The following is a 25,675-nucleotide window of genomic DNA, read 5'->3' on the forward strand; positions in this document are numbered from 1 at the left end:
TCATGCACGATAAAAAGGCTCTTCACAGTTGTCTGGAGGCGGGGCCAGGGTGGTGTTGGGGGGAGGCGGGGCTAAAAACAAGCATCCCTGTGGGTCCAGGTGCAAATGACGTCGATGTAGTCTGTGAGATTCTTGGCTTTTTATTTTTGCGGTGTTCAGCGTCCGCTTCCGCCTGAGGAAGATAAGAGCGGATGGGTGGGCGGGGCTTGTGCCTGGAGGGAAAAGGGGGAGGGGAAATGAAAAACGGAAGGGGGGCGGCGGCTTTAAACGGGGGGCGCCTTGCGCTGCATCAGATATTGGTGGATGTCGTCGGCGTCGCGCTTGAGCCAGGCGGCGTTCAGCAGGATGTTCTCGCAGCACTGCAGCACCGTGCGCTCCACGGCCGGCGTAGGATGACTCTCGAAGAAACTCTGAAGGGGGCGGGGCATATGTTAGCCTGGATACCAAAAAAGATACAAAGTAAAAATCGAGGCGATCTCACCTTGACTTCTGCGGCCATTTTCTCTGCGGCGAATCCGTCCACTGTCAGCTGGAATTGATGACATGGAAACAAAAGGTGTCAAAGGTCAATGTTGGGCTATAATATCATCGTAGATATGATCGAAAACGACTAACGTATGATAGAATCCTTTTTCGTTACCGCTTAAATTTAATTGATTTTGCCTGTTCACGTCTCCTTGGACTGCTGAATTATATTTATTTTTTTGGATATAATTTTCAAATGATATTTTTTCATATTCATTTTATTTTCACTTTTCGTCATTTATTTTAAATTTTGGCAGTTTTGGTCCTCCATAATCTAGCAGTAGCCAACAGAAAAGCACCAAAGGATGACATCGCTTTCATGCTGTTTTTTTTTTTTAAATATTGTGCACAATACATAAAAAAAAAAAACTAAAACTAATACTAAAACGAAGTATTTATTGAATAACTAAAACTAATAAAAACTAACAGAACCACCATGAAAACTAATTAAAACCAACTAAATTTAAAAAACAAAACTGAAATTGAAATAAAAACTAACTAAAATTAAAATTGCAAAATAAAAATAATCCTGGTCTGATTTAAAAAAAAAATAAATAAAAAGGTTTTGAGATATTTTTCATTTTTTTTTAATTTTTATTATTAATAATTACAGATTTGATCTTGTGTTGTAATTTACAGCTACGTTGCAAAAAAAAAAAAGTTTACTTGCATTTTTGATTAAAAATAAATAAATAAATAAAAAAAAACATTAAAATTTGTTGATACGTGTAAAGAATAATTGATTTCCCAGAAGACAACTGATTATGTTAAAGTGATACTTGACTGCCTGAATAATTTTCAATAGTGAAAAGTTGATATTTTGTCTATAAATAATGTGATAACTTCATTATTTTTCATGTATAATTAATTTTCCCCTTTTGGGCGCCACACAACTTTGTTGACGCGAGTTGAGGAGCTTCAAAACGGTGAAAAAGCAGTTAAGGAGTGCTTTGCCACCATCTTGTGACAATGCTAAAGCGTTTTCATGACGATGATGATGAACGACCTTGATGAGGCGCGACAGGAGGAATCCGCCTTGGTAGTGGTTGTGAAGCTCCTCCCAGTTGTCCTTGACAAACTTCCAGGCGGCCTTGCGACCGTGTTTGCTGCTGCCGGCCACGCCCCCGATCACCGACACCGTGTCTTGGGGACGCACCTCTTCCTGAGCGCAAAAAAAAAAGCAAAGGCGTTACAACACACCCGCGCAAAAGCCACACGGGCAATTGGGAAAAAGGAGTCCGGTCGGGGCGTTACCGAGAGGGCGAAGGCGAGCACTCTTTGGATGAGGTCCGGCGGCGAGATGGCGCCGAGTACTCGCTCGATGCGATTCTTCTCCTCCTGCATGTCGGCTTGCTTGTGAAGCTGAGGAAAGCAAAACAAAAAAAAAAACGGGTCCAAGTCACACATCGGCGAGAAGATCCAAAAATAAAAAAGAAAGAAAGAAAAACAAGTCTTTTACCCTGAGCATGGTGTCTAACGTGCCGCTGTCGCCGTGCTTCAGCACCGTCAAATACACCTGAAAACAAACAAACGACACTTCGCATGAACACAACATATTTGAATTCGACATGTGTCATATCGCAAAAGTTTCTCACAGCGTCACAGTTGGGTCTGGAACGGACCCGTCAAATAAATGACGGTGTCGTTTAAAATTATTACATTAATACAATATTCTCATAATAATAATTATTATTATAATAATAATAAATCGTAGTATTACAGACTAGCGTTGAACGGTTATGGAAAATAATCTAATTGTGATTTCCCCCCACCCCCCCAAAAAAATTGCAATTGCAATATCATATGCAGTTCATTATTATATTTATTTAATTAATACTAATAATAATAATTATTAGTATTATTAATATTACCTAATTAATGAATTGAATATTTGTGGTAAATAATCTAATTATGATATTTATTTTTTCCCAAAAATTGCAATTGCGATATATGCGATTTATTTATATAGCCCTTAATCACACAAAAGTTTATGTATTATGTTTGTATATTATAATATAGAACTATTATAATTCACTACTAATTATATTATTTAACTATTAATAATTATAATAATAATAATAACAAATTATTTGAACGATTGTGGAAAATAATCTCATTATATTTATTGTTTCCCCAAAAAGTGTTTGTAATATATGCGATTAGAATATAATTATTATTAATAAATATTTATTAATTACTTAATAAATTTATTTATTTAGTATTATTTATTAATTAAATAATACAATTAATAATGAATTATAATAATTATATATTATAATTGCATCTATTACAATTTTTGCAAAAATAGTGTTTTAACAATTATGAATCAATCATTATTAATTAAATAATATAATAATGTTTTATAATCATTTTATATTACAATCTCATATCATGATTTTGCAAAATTCACAAAAATTGCGATTGTGATATATAATAATATATTATAATCGCATATATCGCAACCACAATTTTTTTGGGGGGGAAAAAATGATTGCAATTCGATTATTTTCCATAATGGTTCATCCCTAGTCTGTCACGTAGCCCCTGAACTAAGCGACACTGACAATGAAGAGTATCAAATGTGACTTCCAAGGCCGCCGTCTGTGCGTAAACAGTCAGTGGTATGATGAGAGGAAACGTGGATGTTTACCGGACTTCTGAGGTCGGCCGGTAGAACGTGTTTGCCGTCCACGTGCTCCTTGAATCTCCGCCGGGCCTCCTCCAAGGTGGGCTTGTGTCCCGCCTTGCCCAGCTTGCCAAGGACCAGACCTCGTAACAGGGCGTCCAGGTGACCTAAACAACGGGGGACAACACGCGAGCCTTTTAATTGCGCTCGGCGACATAAACGCAAAAGGAAATACGACATAAAAAACAAAAAAATCGATTAATTTGAAAGCTTGACTTGAGTCAGATCTGGGAGTAAACTAAGAAAGTTACTGAGAGGATACCAAAAAAAAAAAAAAAAAAAAAAAAGTCAAGAAAATCGATGTGAGCCCTCCCAAAAAACTAAATCGATTAATTTGCCCAGCTCTACTTGAGTCAGATGTGGGAGTAAATTAAGAAAGTTACTGAGGGGGCACAAAAATAAAATAAAATGAAATAAAATAAAAATTGAGGCCATAAAAAAAGTGAAGAAAACCGATGTGACCCCTCCCCCCCAAAAAATTATATATAATAATATAATAATAAATTAAGCAAGTTACTGAGGAAATACAAAAACATGAAGAGGGGGAAAAAAAAAAAATAGCCTCAACTTTGTTGAAAAATTTTAAGCATGTTTTTAACCAACTTTTAAGATTTGAAAAATATCGTTCAAAAAAAATAAATAAATAATCCCCCCCCCATTTGCTCCCAAAAACGTATAAATACGTTCTATTTCAAAATGTTTTAAGTGTCCCAAAGATGTATTTATACGTTTTCCGTTTTATGCTAGAGCATACAGAAGGCCAATTTGATGCAGCCTCTCAACTGCACAGAACGGTTGAAGAAACGGTCGTTATTACACAAACAGCCAGCAGGTGGCAGTGCAAAATCAGTCCAAATGCAGTCAAACAGCCGAAGGGGGCGTAGGGGGTTGCTTCACTCAAAATGGCTGCCAGTCAATGAGTTCCACAGTTTGGAATTGATCTAATATCAACCATAAGATTCTTCAAAAAAGTTGTTGCCGATAATTTAGTGCGTAAATGTGTGAATGAGAGGAAAAAAAAGTTGCATGAAGCGCTTCCACTGACCTTCTCCGGGTTTGCAGTCCCAGCCCAGGCGGAGGCCGATGGGCGCGAAGAGGTCGCGGATGAACTCCTGGATGTCCTCGTGGAAGTCGGTGTGCGACAGCAGCGAGGACAGGACGCCCAGGTTGCAGCTCAGGTCGCTCCACACCGTGTAGTTGGGCTCGTTCACGAAGGCCTCCATCAGGCGCAGCGCCTCCACCGTGCTGATCGTGCCTGCGCGCGACTTCCACGCAACGACACGGCGCCGTAAGTCGGCGGACAGAAAACAAAAACAAAAACGGCAACGACAACTTTGACCGTGTTTGAAAGTAAACAACCACAACCAGATTTAGAAAAATCAATGGATGCTGGCCCATTTGGATTTTACTTTAGTTTGATTTATGAAGTACACTAAAATCACAATCAATCAAGCAATTGCATTATTGTTAATATATTAGTTCATTTATTTTATCTGCTACCTTAAATACTTTCTGAGGCACATAGTTTAAGATTTTACAAGATTTTTGGGGTAGTTTGAGACCCTGAAAGCCACTCAAAAAATAAAATAAATACTCACAAATTTGCCACTTTTGAGAGAAGAAAAAACTTGTATATTTGCAAGTTTAGAAATTGGCAAATTTGCGAGAAAAATACTCAAATTTGAAAGTTTAGAAAATTTGCAAGAAAAAAAAACTCGGAAATTTATGAGTTATAAAGTGGCAAATTTACAACTTTCTAAGTTGGCAAATTTGCGAGAAAAATAGAGTGGCAAATTTGTGACTTTTTAAAGTGGAAATTTGCGAGAAAAACTCGCAAAATTTGTGAATTGTGGCAAACCTGCGAGAAAAAAACTCAAATTTGCGAGTTTAGAAAGTGACAAATTTTGCATGTTCAGAAAGTGGCAAATTTTGCGACTTTCTAAAGTGGCAAATTTGTGAGAAAAATACTCTGACTTTTCGACTTTCTAAAGCGGCAAATTTGCGAGAAAAACACTCAAATTTGCGACTTTCTAAAGTGGCAAATTTGTGAGGAAAAAAAAAAAATCGCAAAATTTGTGATAAATCTGCGAGAAAAATACTCGGAAATTTGCGAGTTTAGAAAGTGACAAAATTTGCATGTTCAGAAAGTGGCAAATTTTGCGACTTTCTAAAGTGGCAAATTTGTGAGAAAAACACTCAAATTTGCGACTTTCTAAAGTGGCAAATTTGTGAGAGAGAAAAAAAATCGCAAAATTTGTGATAAATCTGCGAGAAAAATACTCGGAAATTTGCGAGTTTAGAAATTGGCAAATTTGCGAGAAATAACACATACATTTGCAAATTTAGAAAGTGGCAAATCTGCGACTTTCTGAAGTGGAAAATTTGCGAGTTTAGAAAGTGGCAAATTTGTGACTTTTAAAGTGGCAAATTTGCGAGAAAAAAACCCAAGTAAATTTCTGCCTTTGTGAAGTGCAAATTTGCGAATTTGAGTTTATAAACCGAAAAGCATTGGTGAAACATTCAAATAGTGCACTATGTGTATTTCTCGTGCGTTTGAGTTTTTTTTCCCCTCACTTTAGAAAGTGGCAAATTCACGAGTTTTTTTTCCCCCGCCCTCTAAAAAAATAAGAATTATACGTGGCCCTAATATGTTGTTGTAACATGTCAACCTGCGCGGTGAATGTTTGTTTTTCCAATATCCGTTTTAAGACAAGTGCAAGTACTTGACGAAGCGCTTCGGCTTCGGCTTCGGCTTCGGGGCCGACCTCACCAGGGAGAAGAGGTCGTTCTGAAGACTGAGGCGGTCGACGGGCTGCAGGCTGAGGTCCCGGATGGCGGGCAGCAGGCTCTGCAGCATGGCCGAGCTGTACTGGATGCGGTAGAAGCCCACCGTGCCGGGATTGATCTGAGGGAGCGAGCGGCGCTTCAGACGCCAGCGACGGCAAGCCGGCCTCACCTGGCCGCAGGTGCGCTCACCTTGACCCACTGGTCGGGGCCGACGCCTTCCAGGGTGACGACGGTCTGCGGTTTGTCCAGTAGAACCTGGACTTTGCTGCAGGTGGGGTCCTCGCTGGTACAGATGCTGACGGGCACCATCCAGTACGGACAATCTTCACCTGCAAAAAAAAAATAAAATAAAGCCCGCAACGCAAAAAGTTGAGTGCGGGGTTATCATTTTGAAATTTTGCTTCTTTTTTTTTTTTTAATTTAGTTAGTTTTAATTGGTTTTCAGGGAGGTTTTGTTAGTTAATAAATGCTTACTTTTATTATAGTTTTAGTCTCAGTAATCAAAATTTAATTACAATTTCAATTATTACACAATCAGCATAATCACAAAAAAATAAAATAATACAAATTATTGAGTTGTGTAAATTTATACATTTGCACCTCTTTTACATTTTAAACTAATTTAATACATTTTGTTTTATCCAAAATGAACTTGCATAATTATAGTGTTTCAAATGATTTCATTTGTCTTAATATTTTTTTATTTGTTTTTTTACGTTTAAACATTTTCTGGTTTTGTACAAAAAAAATTAATAGATAAAATGATCATCCTACTGGACAGTGCACATGCTACACTCCAACTTCAAGTTTTGCCAACGTAAATACATAAATATATAAATAAATAAATAAATAAATAAATACATACATACATAAATAAAGATTATTATTATTATTATTGTAAATTATTTTTGGTCCAAAAGGAACTTACATAATTATAGTGTTTCTTGTGTTTTTAATTGGTCTTAACATTTTTAAATGTGTAAATAAATAAATAAATAAAAAAACGGAAAAAAAAAAAAACGAAGTACTTGCCATTATGTGGTCCGCTTGCGCAGAACTTCTGCTGAGAGATATTGAGGACGCGGTCGTCACCGTGCTTTGAACAAGACAAACGAGGAGGAGGAGGAGTCACAATAGAGTCCCTCAAAGAGTTATTATGATTCTGATGATTATTTGGAGTGCGATGGAGTCAGACTCACCTGCTCCTCTTCCACCACAATAATGGGGAAGCCCATCTGTTTGGTCCACGAGCTCATGACGGTGGCGATTGGCTTCCCGCTGGCTTGCTCCAAACATTCCCATAAGTCCTCTGGGGAGGAAAATAAAAACAAAAAGACAGCCTTGTCTTAAAGTGCAGTACCACATTCCGCCACAACAGGCCTGGCAGCACTGAGTGCGACTGAAAGACACGCAGCTTCATTAAAAGAAAGAGGAAGAGGCAGAGATGATTCATTCAAAACGGAATTCGCTTCTCCCTCCCACTGCTCACGGAATCAGTGGATGCTGGTGTCTGTGGATCCACTCTGCTTCATCTATCCGTCCCTCTTTTTAGTTTTTCCTCTGGTTTCTTAAGATCTCCCAAATGTGTTGGAATTTAGAAGTTTCTGGGGTTGGCGTAAGATTCTGGTTTTGGAACCATGTGGGTGGAATATTTGGTGCCGGATTTCACTTGGATTCATCTTTTCTTTCCTTTGACCTTTCCTCTGGTCCCGACCTTCACGACTCTGGCGAGACTCCGAAGTATCCGGTTAAGGTGAAGGGTCATGGGATTTTTATTAGGTTTTAGGTGAACTAATGGACAGACACAAATTTTCAACGTCTTAAAAGACGATACGGGAACCGCCATCCTACCTGTCGAGGCGTTTTTGTGCTGGAACTTCAATAAATAGGCGTTCATTCCTTTCCTAAAGTCCTACAGAGAAGCAGCAGAAAGTCGTGTTTGTTTTTTAAGGTTGCACAACAACGAGCTCAGCTTCCAAACCGCGGGGCCCACCTCGTCTCCGATGTAGTTGTGTAACATTCGGATGACCGACGCGCCTTTGCTGTACGAGATGGCGTCGAAGATTTCGTCCACTTCCGACGGATGGCCGACGTTCACCTAAAAAAGGGAGCAGAAGAAGAAAGGTGACGTCAACAAAATGGCGCCCACCCGGCGGCCAGTGGGGGCCCCGCCCACCTCGATGGGATGACTGCTGTCCAGCGCGTCCAGATCCAGAGCGCGCGTGTAGTCGGCCGACACAAACTGCGTCCAGATGTCGTACTCCGGGAAGCAGTGGTCCACGCACAGGTACTCGATCCACGAGGCGAAGCCCTCGTTCAGCCACAAGTGGGTCCACCACTCCTGCGCAAGGACGGACGGACAAAGCGGCGGTCGGGGTTAGCGAGCCATCGAAAGGACGTTTGCGCAGGCGGCGGCGGCGGCGCTCGGTGTTACCATGGTGACCAAGTTTCCAAACCACTGGTGGGCGAGTTCGTGACCCACCACCAGCGCCACCCACTGCCGGGAAGACGCGCACGAGTTCTTTGGGTCGATCAGCAGCGCCGTCTCCCTGCAAAAAACAAAAAACAACACAAACCGGGGTTTGCATTTTAGTTGGCTTTTATTTCTTTTGACTTTTGTTTGTTAAATTTAGTTAGTTGTAATTAGTTTTGAAGGTGGTTCTGTTTTTATTATTTTACTTCAATTTATTTAGATTATTTTAGTTTTTATTTTTATTATTTTTTAGTTATTTTAAAAATGCTTAGTTTTAGTTTACTTGTGTGCAATATTTAATCAACACCAATGTAAAATGGGAAAAAAAGCAAACTGTTACTTTTTATTTCGTTTTGAGTTTTGCTTTTTAAATTTAGTTGTTTTTAATTAGTTTTGAGGGTGGTTCTGTTTTATTATTTTATTCATTCCTATTTATTTATTTATTGCATTTATTTTATTTTATTCATTTTATATATTTATATTTTATTTATTAGTTTTAGGATGTTTTAAAAATGCTTAGTTTTAGTTTATTTTTCGCTAGTTTACTTGTGTGTAATATTTAATAAACACCAAGGTAAAATAAAAAGAGTAACTAGTTAGTTTTTATTTAGTTTTGAGTTTTGTTTTTTTAAATTTAGTTTTCATTAGTTTTGAGGGTGATTCTGTTGTCATTATTTTATTTATTTCATGTATTTATTTGTTTTTATTTATTTATTTTATTTTGTATTTGTTATTAGTTTTAGTTTTTTTTAAATGCTTCGTTTTAGTTTACTCTTCAACCTTGTAAACATTTTTTTTTGTCGAAATTTAATGTAGTGAGGAAGGATGATTTAAAAAAACAAAACAAAAACATAACAGGGCAGGAAGTAGGGAGTGTCGGAACTGCCTCCTGAGCGGATAACAAGTCTTTTGAAGCCCATTTAGCTATCGAGCCAATAAGCCGCCGTCGTTCACATGGATCCAAACTACATTTCCAGATCCAAAACAATACGATGACTGACAAATGAAAGCGATACCTGTAGGTAACAAGGCCCCAGTTTTCCATGGCACCTGAAGACAAAAACAACACGAAAATGAAAACGTTATGTTTGACAAAGGCTCGCAGAATGTCCCGAGAGAAGCGCTCACCAGCAGCAAAGTCGGCGATAGCAATGAGATCAATCTTGGGCAAAGGATAAGGAACACTGAAGTAGTCTTTGTAGAAAGGTAACGTCTTTGTTGCTACCTGAACACACGCACAAATATTCAAAGAAAAGGGTTTGCAAAAGTCATTTTTCCAGATGGCAGCAAGGCTCGAAATAAGCCGTCCGTCTCGCGTCGCGGTTTTCACGTCAAAATGTGAACAAAAATCCCTCAGGTGTGTTTGAGGAGGGAAAGGACCTCGAAATCACGCAGGACCCGATGTTTGCACACCTCTAACTTCTGTTTTCCATACAAGAAACGCCACGTTTTAAACGGAAATGGACATTTATGCTTGAAATTGACCCACGGAAATGTTTCTGCATAATAATATACTTTGCTAATTATAATTTAATAATAATAATAATTTAAAACAATTTACGAAACAGGAAATGTTAGATTGAATAAGTAAATAAATAAATAAAATGTAAATGTAAATAAGTACTTTGAGATCTTACAATGTATTATAAATGAAATGCATTATTATTATCATCGTAATTATAAATAAATAAACAAATAAATAAATACAATCAAAAAATACATAAAAAAAATAATTTTAAAAAGCCCTTTGAGATCTTATGATGTAAAGGGCAATATAAATGAAAAGCATTATTATTATTATAAACATTTTTTAAAAAAATTAAATAAAAAAAATTTTTTTTTAAAAAGCCCTTTGAGATATTACGGGGATTTATAAGGGCATTATAAATGAAATGCATTATTATTATTATCATCATCATCATCATTATTATTATAAATAAATAAATAAATAAATAAGGGACCAATGGGTGATTAATTATTAAGCAAAAATGTTTTGTATTTGTAATTGCTCTTCAATCAAGTAAAAATGACGTATTTTAATCCAAATATTGGATTATTTTATCGAATATTCCATCCGTAGTTATTTTGAGGCATGGACAGGCATGGCTGGACGAGTATTTGATTTGACTTATTGAAATCAAGTTTATTGTCGAGGACCAATGCGCACCGTTTACGCTAACAACACGGCTGCAAATAGTGGAGCTCGTTTCCAAAAGCGCAGTCCGTGTTGTCAAATGAGCCACGCTGCTGCTATATTTAGCAACCTTTTTTTTTTTTTAAATCAACTAGCACGTCTAATTCCTGCATTATGTATGACAGTTGAATGGCACGGTCATCTTGGAGGACGGACGGTCGGTCGGACGGACGGACGGTCGGACGGACGGACGGGTCTCACCTCCAGCGCAAAGCGCCCCTGCTCGGCCTTCCCCACCGGCGTGTAGACGCGCACCAGCACGCCGTCCGACGACTGGCTCTCCACGAAGTCGAACTCGCCGATGACGAACGCCACCAGGTACGTGGACATGACGGGCGTGGAGCCGAACTTGATCTCCACCAGGTCCTCCTCGCCCGGGTACGGCTGGCGATCCGTCACGTTCTGGACGTGCCGAGCGGGAAGAAAGGCATTCAAGAAAAACTCAACTTTATTTATAAAAGCACTTTAAAACAAGCATTGCTGTATACAAAGTGCTGTACGTGAAACAGAAATCGGTCATGCAATAAATACAAATGCCAAATGTCGTAATGTCTTACAGCATTTTTCAGGTTTACCTGTTTGACATTTATTAAAAACAATCAAAAGGAGAGATGACACTCAGCTCAAAGCTCGAGAGGAGAGGAGCTCACTGACACTCTTAATTAAAAAATAAATAAATAAAATAAAAAAAAATCCCCTCCTCGCCCTCTCTTTTTATTTGCTTTCCACGCCCCTAGTTCCATAGGTGTACCAACCCTAATAATGCAAATGCAAAACATAGTTGGAACACATTGTACTTTTTGCATGTTTATTGAACAATTTTTCAAAATGTATATATATATATTTTTTTAAATCTTGGACAATTCACATCTTTTTACATTTCTAACAAAACGTTCAGGGAGCTCCCAAGGTTATCAGTACGTCTTAAAAAGTTCAGTGAAAACTTACGCAAGTAAATCTCATAACTCTCTCTAGTTTTCGACAGTAAATAGTTCTTTTTTCCTCCAAAATGTAAAATATACCTGAAATCTTAAACTTTCACATTTCTTTGTTTTCACGTGGAACAAAAGCAAACTGTTCAGAAGCTTTCCAAGGTCAGTAGCAACACTTGTAAAGTTAAATAAAAATGTAAATAAATCGCTCTCTGATGTTAAAAAATGGTTTCATACATCAGTTCTGTCGTCAGATTTTTAAAATGGCCGATATAATGATAGTGGTCAAAATGCCCAATATCAGCGTCGCTGATTATCGGTTTCATAAGTCTGCATTTTAAGCCCTTTAGTAGACAATCAAAATGAAAAAAAAATAAATAAAAAATAAAAAAAATAAATAAAAAAACTTATTCAACATTTATTATGCTCGTCGCAATTAGCGTCCAGCTGCGGGGGTAGGCGAGGGCGGAGCTCGGCCGAGACCCCGAGTTGACACGTACCATGTTTGACAAGGCCACGCGGTCCTTGGGGACGATCAGCGTGATGTCAAAGGTGGCCTTGATGGCCGGCTCGTCCCAACAGGGGAACGCTCGGCGGGCGTCCGTGGCCTGCGCAGGGTCACACAACAAACAGGAATGAGGACAGACAGATTCCATGCCCTTATAGCACTAGAGCACAATATTCTGTGGGCCTTGCAAAATCAGTCCAAATCCAGTAAAACAGCTGGGAGTGAAGGGGATTGATTGCTTCGGTGAAAATGGCTGGGAGTGAATGACTTGTTTAAAAAGAAAAAAGAAAAAAGAAAAAAAATCGGCGGCAGATTTAAAAAAAAATGAAAAATAGGCAGCCGATTAAAAAAATAAAAAAATAAAAAAATTGCGGGTAATTAAAAAAAACATAATCATTTGCGGGTGATTTAAGGAAAAAAAAAAGTTAAAAAATAAAATCAGCGGCAGACTAAAAATAAATAAATAAGAAACTTACAAAAAAAATCTGCCGCTGATTTTAAAAAAAAATAAAAAATCGCCCAGTCAACCGCCACATCGGCAGTAAGGCTGATTTTTAACATCGTTGTTGAAAGTTTTGAACCGTGGGTCGAAGTTGTGTTCAAATCCATTTAAATTTAATTCACGTTTGTTTCAAGTCGATTTTCACCTATTTTTATACTCTAACTAGACTACAAGGACAAATAACTCGACGTGCGCATCTGGCTTGCGGTCTTCCCGCCCCCGCGTGGCCATCTTACCTCAAATTGTGTGACGGCAGCGTAGCAGGTCTCGCCCGCGGTGTTGGTGTATTTGCTTCTGTAGAAACCTTTCATTTTGTCGTTCAGCTCCCCTGCAAACTTGATCTTCAGCACACCAGAACCTTGCAAAGCAGAAAGAGCAAAACGCGTTCACACGTAGAACAATATTCAGGCACTTTTTAAAAATCGGTTGATATTTATGAAAGACAATTATCCCTTTAAATGCTAAATATATATTCGAGTTCCCTCTTCGATTTTAACACTTTAAAACATATTTTATGCTTCCACTTTTTGAAGCGCACAATTTTAAGTGGAATATTAACTCATTCAATTCCAAAAACGTATTTTTTTAAGACTTTGCCCTGCACTCCCAAAAACATATTTATACGTTTGTTTGTTTTTTTACATGTTTTTCTATGCTACAGCATACACCAGGCTTTGATGCTTCCTCTGACATGAAGAGGTAGCTTAAAGCAATGGTCGTTATTACAAAAAACGGCCAGCAGGTGGCGCAGAGTATAAGAGACCAGCCAGGGCCATGTTGCAACAAGTGTTTTCACCAGGAATGCGAATTTTGATGAAAAGTTAGCTATATTCTAATACTAATTGCCGCAAAACGGAAACAGATACAAATATACTTTTTTTTTCCTGATGAAAGTAGAGACTTTAATCTTTCTTTTGGTAGGTTCCATGTTTTTATAACAATAGAACACAATATTCTGTGGTCCTTGCAAAAAAATAAAAATAAAATTTCTCATTGAAAAATTTAATTTATGTCTTGAGTAGTTTTATTGTAGATTATCGTGGATTTATGACCTGACCAATATATCGATAATCGTGGTGTCGTCATATCGTTAGATCATTATCGTGAGCCTTGTATCGCATATCGTATCGTGAGGTTCCCACCCCTACTCTTCCGAGTCAACCCTCCATTTTGTCAACCCCGCCCCCCCCAAATTGGGATTTCAATTTTTTGCAAGCCTTCGCTTCTTCTCACCTTTTGTCAGAGCGCAAGGAAAGGACAAGGTCACCTTCTCGTCCTCGTTCTGATAGTTGAATCCTGTGGCGTCAATTTCTAAAATAAAAAAAATGGATGAGAATAATGGTGAGCATGTGACGTTACATGCAGTCGAGCAGGATGATGATGAAAGGTGGAAATGTAATAAATCCGACTCACCGTCTCTTCCGTGAGGCACAAAAGAGGCTGTGATGATGTCGATGTCGGCGCAGTTCATCACAATCTGATTGGTGGCTTGCGTCACCTGCGTGTGCAACACAGATACAAATGGTCAAGGGACAACGTTTGACCAAAAGGGACTTTTTTTAATTTTTTTTAAAATGTAATTATTATTATTATTTTTTAATAAATCGCTCAGTTCCTGAGACCCCAATACAGTGTTCCCTCATTTATCGTGGGTGTTACGTTAAAAAAAACTACCCACGATAATTGAAATCTTCGTTAATAAACAAAAACAAAAAAATCCCATTAATTATATATATTTTCTCATTTATTATGTGTTTTTTCGTTTCAGTATGATTTTTAGTTTATTATGAAAGCTTTTTCATGCATAATTTTTTTTCCATTTACATTAATCTTCCATTAAAAATATCTTTTTTTAATTTACTTATTACAGTATATAGCACAGTATTTTTTTTCAATTATTTTTTTTTCGTTTCGGTATGATTTTTAGTTTATTATAAATGCTTTTTCATGCATCTTTTTTTTTCATTTACATTAATTTTCCATTAAAAATATGTTGTTTTTCTAAATTTACTTATTACAGTACATAGCACAGTATTATTATTATTTTTTTTCATTTATTATGTTTTTTCGTTTTGGTATGATTTTTAGTTTATTATGAATTTTTTTCATTCATCCATTTTTTTCATTTACATTTTTCCATTAAGAGTATGGTTGTTTTTTTTTATTTACTTATTTATTACAGTATACAGCACAGTGTATATATATATTTTTCATTTATTTATGTTTTTTCGTTTTGATATGATTTTTAATTTATTATGAATGCTTTTTTTATTAATTTTTTTTTTTTTTTACAGTAATTTTTATTAAAAGTGTTTGCTTTTGTTTTAATGTACTTGTTATACAGCACATTACATATATTTATTTATCTCCGGAATGCAATGTCGTGGTGACGGGACAGACACCGTTGGAAAGATCTCGTCGAGACGAACCCGCGGATGTCCGGACGTCCCTAGTTGGACGTGCGCTTCGAGAGATACGGCCACGCAAGGACAAACAAAAGAAAACCAAAACGCACGATGTCATTTTTTTAAAAAGCATATAATTATATAGCATATAATAAAGCAAGGCAAGTTGTCTGAAGTCCTCTCGTTTAACAAACGTAAAAACATGATAAATGATGCTGTTTCTACCAAGTAGTGTCTCAAACGTTCTCCAATTTGAATACTGTAAATGTATCTGAAGGTATAGAGAGAAACGTTTCATGGGAGGAGCAATATGGCCGCCTCGGCCTATCGGCTAGTGCACAAACCCCTTGAGAAACTGCTGGCCGCTGTGAATCTGTTATGAAGTGGGTACAAAACACACACACTGTGAACGGTCGGCATTCCAAGCATCCCGCTTCACGCTGCGTTCACAGCGAGCGCCGATGTTGACGTTGACAGCTGGTGACACGGCGGCGGCGCCACAGTCACCGCCGACCGGTCAGCCAACGAGCAGCCAAGTGCGTCTCGGGCTGGTCAACTTTCACCTCCATTTATTCCTCGGCCCCATGAGCCTTTTGCGTGAATTATGGACGCCACTTCTGGTATGAAGCAAACGGTCGGCGTTTTGTTGACATGGCAACTGCTCACGCGAGTCCACTTTTTGTGACACTGACAAAATTGGAAACGCCGCTTGTCGCAACATGAAAGCGAAAACGTCAAAACAATCCCACTTCCCTTCTAAACCAGCTCAAAAAGTGGCCAGCGACGATTACGGCCACGTAAATGCATATCACGAAACAGTGGGGTCATGATTCGATACGTATCGCGATACACATGTATGATTAATTATGAAAAGTCATATCCAAAATTAGATTTTTAATCATTCTGGATGGTCAAAAATGCTCTTCTTTCACAACCTCTGGGTACCTTACGATATATTACGATCATGATTATCTCATGATATGACAATACCACGATTATCGATATATTGCTCAGGTCATAAATCCATGATAAAACTAATCATCCATCCATCCATTTTCTTGACCGCTTATTCCTCACAAGGGTATAAAACTAATCATAAAATAATAATATAAATAAATAATAAATAAAAATACAATAAATAAATATCAATAAATAACACTAAATAAATAATAAAAAAAAAACATAATATAGTTAGTTTTTGACGACTAAAACTAGACGAATAGAATTATGTTTTCTTGGAGTAAAATACTCGATTTATAGTTGACTAAAAACGGACTAAACATAAATGGGATGAGGTTGACTAAGCATGATTGAAACTGAAACTAAATTTAAAAATGGTGGAGAGAATTAACACGAGTACATGACACGCCCATCCCTAATTTAAAAAAAAATATTTATTGGACACGACTCTCAAGTGGTTTGTCAAGTTTGCAAGCTAAAAGTTTGTTGCGCTTCAAATCAAGATTTTTTTTTTTTTTTTTGTGTGTTCCTCATCCCTGAATCGGCACTGGAAGTGGTACCGATTACGATGACCACAACATCCTTCTGTCCTCATCTGTGTGCATCTTCAAAACATTGCTCGTGTAGTCACAGATTAACAACCTTTAACAGTCTAACAAGTTCCCAAGTGACAATTGTTCAAAGCCGATGCACCAAATTCTAGTATCGCTGCTAAATTCCAGTGCCTTACAGGAAGTTGCTCCCATAATCGTTTCTGCCTTCGATGCCTCGGGGAATGAGGTGGATTGGATTCTATGAACGCTGCTAATGTTCACGTGTGTGGTGAAAGCAGACGCCGCCGGAAGGCATGACTTGCCAAATAGGGATGTGGAACGGAATGTAACCAATCGAGAACTGATCTTAGTGTGGAACAAGGAATTGGGCATAACAAAAAAAAAAAAAAAAAAACATGTCCAACGCCTAGCCCATACTGTATTTTGGATTAGCGGGTTCATTGGGCTGTGGACGCCCAAAGTATTTTCATAAGCAAAACTTTATTGCCATTCTAGATTCTACAACACTTCCAAAACACTTTGGATTGGCAAACATCGGTGCAACACATCCTGTCACCCGTTTAAAAAAAAAAAAAAAAAGAAACCTTCAAAAATAATGAAATAAAAAAACCTGTATAAAAATACACAGTTCACAAGCCAGAAACGCAAAGGCCAGCGGACGTGAACCAGTTTGTGGAGCTGCTGGGAGTCCAAGAATTCTTTTTTAACATCTCTGCCGAGTTTTTTCCACTGACATTTTTGTTGGGGATTTTTCATGGGAAAAAAAGACCCAAGACTTCAGTTACTCCACCCATCGATTAGTTTTTTTGCGTTGTTGCTACATTCCCTTCTTCGTTTATTTATTTTTTATTTTTTGTCAGATCACGCGATATTTCGGTATTGCCGGTGTCGATTCGAGAACGGTTCACGGGACAGAATCTTTGTGTGGTCCCACAAAGATAGCAAAACAAACTTGTGTGTGTAGCGGGCCTTACCACAAACACTAGCCAGCTCATAAGAATCCACTCACATTCACAGACTACGAATTACAATCATTACTATTACCACTACCGCAAACCGATATTTATCGGCCAAACCTTTGTGATAAAAGGGTTCTTAACCACCGCGGAGACAACATAACAAATAAAAAGTAACAACAATGACACGCAGTGACAACTGTGACAAGCGTTGTTAGCTAGCGTGCTAACACAGCTAACCGCTAAGCTAAACGTGAGAGTGCAAGTCTTCTTGACCGATTTCGTCATTTGGTGTCCGGACACACAAACCGTCCAGTGTGCACCAATGACAACAATAAGATTAAAATTAAATATCAATGAGAACTTATTAGGGTGGGTAAATATGTGCAGGTCGCCGCGTTTCTTCCATTTGTCGAGGCTCGGAGCGAGCGAATGGTCAAACTGGCTGACATATTACATAAGGGCAAAACGAATCCAAAATCAATAGAGTGCAATGAATGACGGGGGGTGAGTGTTGTGTGACGTTTGCACGTACCTCCACCATGGCCTGCAGCTTGCCGCTGAACGTGAAGTTGACCAGGTCGGGCTGCAGACAGAGCCCGTAGTTGACGGGGTACACGTCCGTGGGTAGCCGCTCGAAGGGCCTCCGTTTGGCCATGGCTGCTGAACACTGAGCGACCGCTCTCGCCGTCTGAAGAGCTGCAACGAGTCGGTGGGACTTTTTTATTCGTGCTCGCGGGGGGACGGTGGGCGGTCGTCGGCTACTGATCCTTTGCACCAGCAGCAGGGAAGACTGCGCGAGCGTGCGGCTCAGAAGGAGCGACATCAACCGGAAGTCAGTCAGTCAGTCAGTCTCTCTCTCTCTCTCTCTCTCGCTCTCTCTCTCTCTCTCCGCCAACCAGGTAACATTCCGTAGATACTCAAGTTATCAAAAACTTTTCTGTGTTAGTTTCTGTCATTTTCAGTCAACTAAAAAAAAAAGAAAAAAAGAAAAAAAAAAAAAGTCCAGTTTAGTGATTTCGCAACGTGATCGGTGGGCTCCCTCTGGCGGTTGAAAGTGAATATCGAATCGCTACTGCCACGTGTGGCCGAAACATGAAACTACACGCTCAGACGGCGGCAAATTCGAGCCCGAATCCAGTCTGAGAACTGTTGGAAAGAGCTCAAGTGTGTTCATATGCTAATTAGAAAGATGTTTGAGTCATACATGGTAAAATAAGAATAGTAAAGATATTTTGGACCAAAATTCGACATACATTCTCGTGCGTTTTCGTTGTTGTTTCTGCAATAAATATGTTTGAAGGTGGGAGCTGAAAACACAAACAATGTAATACAGAATTTTCCGAGATATAGCTGAAAGTACTTGTTTGTATTTTTTATTATTATTATTAATTTTTTGTTTTGTTTTTGGAGTTGGGCAATGTTGGATGTCCGATTTTCCCGACCTACCACCAAGAAAGGTGCCATGGAATGTCAATGTGAACTTAAAAAATAAAATAAAATCATATTTCTGCTATAGGGAGCTTTAAAAAAAAAAATGCCCTGGAATGCCAATTTGAACTTTAAAAAATAAATAAATAAATAAAAAATCATATTTCCGCTAGGCAGCTTAAAATAAAAAAATAAAAAAATAAAAAAGTGCCCTGGAATGCCAATTTGAACTTAAAAAATGAAATAAAATCATATTTCCACTAGGCAGCTTTAAAAAAAAAAAAAAAAGTTACAAAAATATGTATATATAACCTCAACTGGTTGAAATGTCACTTGATGGTTAAAAAAAATAGAATATTGAAAAAATTAAAGGGAAATTGAAGCGCCTTGCGCTTGCCAGTGACGTCAGTTACAGCAGCGCTAACGACGTTAGCTTCGGTTTGATTTCTTTTTTTTTTCAATCACAATAACAAAAAACAGTCTTAATGATAACAGGAACACATTAACAGTCTAAACTGACAATATTTGTCATAACTGAGACAATTATTTTGTGTATTTATCATTTATTCAATCTATTTTCTTATTTGATCAATATATTTTGCGTTTATAAATGCTTGTATTTTTAGAGCTGGAAATTCAGGTTCAGAAAGTAAAAATCCTGCCACAGTTTAGCTTTGGCCACAGAGGTGCTTCCACTCAACTGGCAGGTAAACGAGGCGCTGGGTTTGTCCTTTCTCAACCGCTATTTCCCATCTCTGTTATTTCTCTTCGCCATCCCTCCATCAACAGGCAACGACGTTACACACAAACGAATAATAATGAATGCGACATTTAAACAGTGTTGTCGTGTAAAATCATTCATACTCACGTTATATGCGGATGTGTTGCTTATTGTCCGTGCTACTATCGAGTAATATTACAGTATATTCAACACTATGACCTGAATAAAATAAATACATGTATAAAACACATCTTCATCACGTCACGCCTTCGTGCGCGGGCACGGTCACTGTGACGTCACAGGACGCGTCTCCTTTTTTTGTGGCGTGCGTTCGAATTGGTGTGCGCCACTTCGGCACAGGGGGGCGCTGTTGGTCCAGGGATTGAATGGGAGCTGTGGCACTGTATATGTTAGTAGAAAAATAAAATAAAAGTTTGTGCGGAATAGAAGCAACGAAATGAGAATAATCCTGTTCAGTCTCTGTACCAGGTTTAAGAAGTCACTGAACAGGAGAAGAGGATCTAACACACGCGTGTCAGTTGTAGGAACTAGGAAGTAAGGACGCACTAAACTTTTTTACTTACGTAAACTATTCAAATTCCTAAATTATCTAAAAGTGTATTGTTTATAAGTGAGTCAAATTACATTTTATTTTTGTTACGTCTAAGATTGTAGTTATAAATGTAAATACTAATATTTTATAACCGAGCGTGAGTTTTTTTTTTTACATACTTTATTAAACATTTCTTTTAAACATACACTTGTAGATGATGCAACGCCTGAACATGGCAACAAGAAAAATTAATATGAGAATAAACATCAGTGCGTGAAGAAATGGTGCGTTTGTTTCTGCGACCACCGGAAATAGTTTTACCACAGTTTCCGCTAAATTGTATCAAGATGGCGGCGCCCAGAACGAGGACGCTAGCGGCGTTACAGCGGTTAACATGGAGCGCTTTTAAAGTAAACTACCAACACTGTCACTTTTTCAGAAACTTTGCAGGACGGTAGACTAGACTAGACTATGCGAAGCGGGCCCATTTTGTTGATATAGCCGATATGTTAATAACGCAACAAATTCGCCGCCTGAAGCTAACGTAGCGTTAGCATTAGCCAGCTAGCAAGCACACTCCTTTCTGTAGGTGGAGGACAACTTTGGGCACACGCATATTCATTAAATATCTTGACGCTGTGAGGAGTGTTTCCCTTTATGTCATTATTTTTTTGTTAATATTATATATTTCTTCTTATTATAGATAAGTGCGTGTTTCCAATTTTTGATCACCCTAAAGAGCTTATGAAAAAATAAAAAGTGGGAAATGTATGTTGCTGTTTTCTTCTCCAATTCTTACATTTTTAAAGTATATACCGGTACTTGTATTTGTTTCATTTTGGTGGTTAAATCTAACTGGCCGAAGACTGGGGAGGTTAAATAGTATAACTTCATGCACTCAAGTGGTTGAAGGAACTCTAAATTAATTGATTGTTGTTTTCTCAAATGACGAATGATGAATTAGAACCTTTTACCTGTCCTCCTCCCACCAGGCGTCTGAAACTTCAGCGGGTGCGCCGCGCCACCCGCTCCCACTTTTAGTTCCCGTGCGGACCAAGAGGCGCCACTTTATTCCGCCGGCTGTGGGCCAGAAAGGCAAGTGGGACGCCAACCCGGAGGCCAAGGCCAGAGCGGCGGGCGTTGTGTACCGGCAGCAGTACGTGGAGAGGCCCATCAACATCTCCTCCACCGGTACTTTCAACTCTTTGAAATTATAGGGGGGGAATGCGTAATAAACTCAACACTCATTTACCAAGGATGATGGATATGTTGCTGTAGGGCATGCTTTAAGTCTCAAACTCTGGTCCTCTAAGGACACAGTCCTGTATTTATTTTTTTTTTAGAGGTTTCCCTCTTCTGACACACCTGATTCAAAGGATCAGCTAATCAGCAAGAGCTCCAAAAATTTGATTAGGGGTGGGAACCTCTGGTTACCTCACGATACGATATGTGGTACAAGGCTCACGATGACGATTATTTCACGATATGACAATACCGCGATGATCGATATATTGGTCAGGAAACAAGTCCACGATAAAAACAACTCAAGACAAACTATTTTGTGAATAAGAAAATCGTTTCTTTTTGTACCATCACTGAAACACAATATTAAAACTGGTGTCTTCTTCACAGTGAGTACTTTAGTGTATTTTTTACACAAATACAAATGTCTTCTCAACAGAGACCACTTTCTGTCAACACATTTGTCTTAAACATGATCAACACTGCAAAAGTAAATACATAAAAAAAATACTTAAATATTAAATCTAATTAAATCAATATTAATATTCCTCAGAAATTGTGTGCTTCAAAAAGTCGAAACATAAAATATGTTTTAAAATGTTAAAATTGAAGATATAATCTACATTTTTCAGAGCAACGCACGCATAAATGAGTCAGTTGCTGTCTTCCACAAGAGCGCTGAGTTTTCTTCACCTGAACACTTGCGTCCATTTCCCCTCCACTCTTATGAGGCGCTCCCCCTAGTGGCCCGCCGAGTAATTGCTCAATAAGTAATGGACAATGGAGCCGTTTTAGTGGCTGTATATTGACTACAAATACCGCAGTACTTACGTAGACATATCGATAATCTATCGGGAGACAGTATCACGATTTATCACGATATCGAGATATTGTCCCACTCCTAATAACGATCCTGATTCAGGTGTGTTGGACTAGGGAGCCGCCTAAAACGTGCACGCTGAGATATAGAAACAGGGTTTCACTGTTTGTCTCTCTTTTTTTTTTTTTATATGTCATTCCCTCTTGTAGCGACGATCTTTGACCCGTACGTCCCTCCCGAGGGCGACGCTCGTCTTTCCTCTTTGTCCAAAGAAGGCTTGAAGCAGCGCACAGAGCAGTTGCGACAGAGCGCCTCCTCGCAGCTGGCGTGAGTTTGTCTTGCCGTCAGTCGGAAAACTCCGGGAAGTTTCAAAGTTGGAAATATTGTAGGAATCAGCTGGAATTCGTTAGCAATGAGGTTAAAACAAGAATATGCCAATGTTTTTTTTTGTTTTTGTTTTTTGTTTTTTTTATATATATTTATTTTTTTTATGGGGACCTAAAAATTTATTTGAGGAAAATATTTTAGCCTTGAAATGGTATATTAAAAAAAATGCTGAATTGTGTGAATAGATGTCCATTCGTGCTTAAATAAAAATGTTTATATTAAAGATGGATGATACCTTAGTAGCCAAGGAGCCCATTAACCGATATTTGGAGCTGATATTCATTGGCAAAAATATTGAATAGTATAAACTTGAACATGCTTATTGAACAGCTTTTCAGATGTGCAATTTGTTTAAAGTTTTTTTTTCCCTAGCCAAAAAAAACAAACTTATAAATACGTCTTTGGGACACTCAAAACATTTGAAATAGAACGTATTTATATGTTTTTGGGAGCAAATGATTTAATGCCAACAATTTCCCATCATTTCATTGGAATGTTCACAATTTTGGACTATTTCCAAAATTCCCCCATCCTAACTTCCCAAGAAAATGTATTGGAAAGTTTCCTCAAAATTGACCAAATATTCTCCGCCAATTTTGCAAGTCAAGATGCCACTAAACAATTTTTATTGTAATCCCTTCAGAATTCGGAAGTTCAAAGAGTTTGACTCGGGGTTCTCCTCCAAGAATTTTGCTGAACGCGCCCAGGAAATCTTCATCGAGGCTCACGACGCGCTGTGCACGTATGTACATGCAACATGAAACAAAATTGGATGTTATGACAACGGCAAATTCAAATGTGCCGATTTTTGTCGGCCCTTTCTTTCCTGCATGCAAACGACAAACCACACAGATGTCAAACTTCATTATTTTGCATATCACACTGGGGTGAAAAATGGCTTTTGATGGCATGGGTCCTTTGTAAATGTGTTTTTGTGAATGTTTTGTCCAGGTTCAACAAAGAGAAGCTTCACTCGTTGGTGACGGAGCGCTGTTACCCGGTAAGTTCTACTTTAACTCCTCCCCCCTAATAAGCATTTTTGGTTGAAAACAGAAAAGCCTTCAAAGAGAGTGTTGTCAATTTAAGAAATTGTATTAAAAAAAAAACTAATTTTTGATAAATATACCAGGGAAGAATAATAAAACTGGTTGAATGTACAATGTTTGTTAAGGCATTTAGAATAGTTAAAATAATAAGTGAGATATACATTTTTGCATACAAAAATAATCCTAATTTTAAAATAAAGTTTTGAAATGATTTGACAGGTGATGCTAGGTAAGTTAAACCATTCTGCTATGGCGAGACTCGGGGTTATTTTTTTATTTTTATTTTTATTTTATTTATTTTTTTAGGACAATGAAGTTGAAAAACAATTATTTTATGACCTTACATTTTACTGAAATATTTGCATAATTTAGTCATTATTTTTAAAGCATTTTTGCATGGATGCTGCGTTATTTTATTGTTTTTGTTTTTTAGTAATTGTAGTTTCTTTCACAAGACCTAGTGACTTTTTTGCCATGTATTAAAAAAATAGACTAATACATAAAAAAAACCCCTACAAAATAGAGCATTTTCAAAAAATTAAAACAAACCTTATGTCATTTTAAATGCTAGAAATAAAAGATGGAAAAAAAATAAAATGAAATATAGATTTTTGCACACAAAAATAACTCTTAATATTAAAATAATAGAATAAAGAAAACCCCCAAACTCTTTTTAACCCGCAAAACTCAACTCGCGCCGGTGAATTTGCTGCCCGTGGCAGGAGATGACGCGGGGCAACCGCTACAAGACCCTGCGCTGGCTTTTTGTGGAGTCGCTGGAGGCGCCTCGCGTGGTCCACGCCCGCACCACCGACATGGTTTCCAAGGGCAACCTGTACGGCCAGGTGACTGTCCGCATGCACTCCAGACAGGTGAGGACCCTCAAATCGCCGAAAATGCTTTTATGGCTTCAGTTTGCAAAACAGTTACTGTTGCGTCATTTGTTTGCTAGCAAAGAAGACAAGCTATTGATTATGCGACATATTTAATGTGAGGGTTTACATAGCATATAATGACTAGTATTTATATATTGTAATTTCAGAAAAAGAAAGTTTAATTTTCGAAAATTCTCGGTAACTCGGAAACTTCGGTTTTCTTTGATAACATTTCAAGGGGAAAATAATCGGCCAATGGTTTTGGAAAAGTGTTATTACAGTTGATGGAAGAAGCCTTAAAATGTCTTAGCATTGCTGATAGAGTACCGTGATATTGGGGTGGCAAATTCTCCGCATCAGCGCACTCGCGTTGTTGACAAAGTGTCGTCCCCGCAGACTCTGGCCATCTACGACCGCTTCGGACGCTTGATGCTGGGCAGCGAAGATCAACCCAAGGACGTGTTGGAATATTTGGTGATGGAGCGTCACCTGGTCAACCCCTACGGACGCTGGCGACTCCACGGCAAGATTGTGCCGGCCTGGGCGCCCGCCAAGGACCCCATCATCAAAGTACGCGCCAATAGTAATCACATTAACTTGGGTTCATTCTTTACGTTTTCTGTTTTCTGAAGTTGAGCTTCTTGTTTCTAGACCGTCATGATTCCGGGTCCAACATTAAAGCCTGACGAAGAATTTGATGCCCTTAACTACCAAGTTCCCAAAGCGGAGGCAGTGCAGTGGTCAAAATGAGCCTCCAGGTGGCGCTGCCACGCCTGACAGCCACAGTAGGATGTATTTACATTCAAGTAAGGCTGTTCAAAGTGCACTTTTGGAGCACGTTTTGTTTTTTCCTATTTTTGTCTTTATTTGAATAATTCCAATGTCATGTGCATGTGTAAAGAAAAAAAGTGAATAAAATCGACATTCTAAACGGATAATTTCTTTGATTATGATGCATAGCATTCAAATTTAAACCGATACTTTTCAGCAGTAAAAAGTCAATATTTTGTCTATAATTAATGTGGTAACTTCATTATTTGTCATGTACAACAAATACCTTTTAAAAAGTCATTTTTCTACTTGCTGTCAACTGATGATGACATCACCTGTGCTGAGGA

At 38.2% G+C, this 25,675-nt stretch overlaps 2 protein-coding genes across 4 annotated transcripts; one reads left to right on the forward strand and one right to left on the reverse strand.

The window, feature by feature from the left end:
* Positions 1-124: 124 nt before the first annotated feature.
* On the reverse strand, positions 125-21,290 carry npepps (aminopeptidase puromycin sensitive). 3 transcript variants are annotated; one of them, XM_077523281.1, is made up of 24 exons: positions 21,162-21,290; positions 18,018-18,181; positions 14,021-14,105; positions 13,841-13,918; positions 12,844-12,965; positions 12,098-12,205; positions 10,867-11,067; positions 9,600-9,696; positions 9,488-9,521; positions 8,433-8,547; positions 8,175-8,339; positions 7,992-8,096; positions 7,850-7,910; positions 7,198-7,307; positions 7,031-7,094; positions 6,188-6,327; positions 5,982-6,116; positions 4,257-4,476; positions 3,176-3,318; positions 1,985-2,041; positions 1,780-1,887; positions 1,532-1,687; positions 482-529; positions 125-410 (listed from the first exon to the last, which is right to left on the reverse strand). In XM_077523281.1, exons 2-24 carry the CDS (start codon positions 18,138-18,140, stop codon positions 264-266), a joined length of 2,622 nt encoding a protein of 873 aa, XP_077379407.1. In that variant the 5' UTR covers positions 18,141-18,181; positions 21,162-21,290; the 3' UTR covers positions 125-263. The 3 variants fall into 3 exon arrangements, with proteins under 3 accessions (XP_077379407.1, XP_077379406.1, XP_077379405.1); XM_077523280.1 differs by lacking the exon at positions 21,162-21,290 and adding an exon at positions 19,782-19,923; XM_077523279.1 differs by lacking the exon at positions 21,162-21,290 and having other exon boundaries at positions 18,018-18,448.
* On the forward strand, positions 20,458-25,495 carry mrpl45 (mitochondrial ribosomal protein L45). The gene is made up of 8 exons (XM_077523282.1): positions 20,458-20,597; positions 21,180-21,378; positions 22,459-22,576; positions 23,280-23,378; positions 23,588-23,636; positions 24,405-24,554; positions 24,954-25,127; positions 25,209-25,495. The coding sequence occupies exons 1-8, from the start codon at positions 20,469-20,471 to the stop codon at positions 25,305-25,307; spliced, it is 1,017 nt and encodes a 338-aa protein (XP_077379408.1). The 5' UTR covers positions 20,458-20,468; the 3' UTR covers positions 25,308-25,495.
* The last annotated feature ends 180 nt before the right edge of the window (positions 25,496-25,675 follow it).

This window comes from Festucalex cinctus, chromosome 6 (genome assembly GCF_051991245.1).
Source record: "Festucalex cinctus isolate MCC-2025b chromosome 6, RoL_Fcin_1.0, whole genome shotgun sequence".
Classification (NCBI taxonomy): domain Eukaryota; kingdom Metazoa; phylum Chordata; class Actinopteri; order Syngnathiformes; family Syngnathidae; genus Festucalex; species Festucalex cinctus.

What these genes read in the sequence shown, in the direction of transcription:
- mrpl45 (XM_077523282.1), top strand. Translation starts at nt 20,469, where the DNA reads ATGGTGCGTTTGTTTCTGCGACCACCGGAAATAGTTTTACCACAGTTT. An exon ending in AGCGCCTCCTCGCAGCTGGC is followed by an intron (nt 22,577 to 23,279) that starts GTGAGTTTGTCT and finishes TAATCCCTTCAG; the next exon opens with AATTCGGAAGTTCAAAGAGT. An exon ending in TCCGCATGCACTCCAGACAG is followed by an intron (nt 24,555 to 24,953) that starts GTGAGGACCCTC and finishes TCGTCCCCGCAG; the next exon opens with ACTCTGGCCATCTACGACCG.
- npepps (XM_077523279.1), bottom strand. Translation starts at nt 18,308, where the DNA reads ATGTCGCTCCTTCTGAGCCGCACGCTCGCGCAGTCTTCCCTGCTGCTG. An exon ending in TATCGCCGACTTTGCTGCTG is followed by an intron (nt 9,522 to 9,599) that starts GTGAGCGCTTCT and finishes TTTTGTCTTCAG; the next exon opens with GTGCCATGGAAAACTGGGGC. An exon ending in TGCTCGCCTTCGCCCTCTCG is followed by an intron (nt 1,688 to 1,779) that starts GTAACGCCCCGA and finishes TTTTGCGCTCAG; the next exon opens with GAAGAGGTGCGTCCCCAAGA.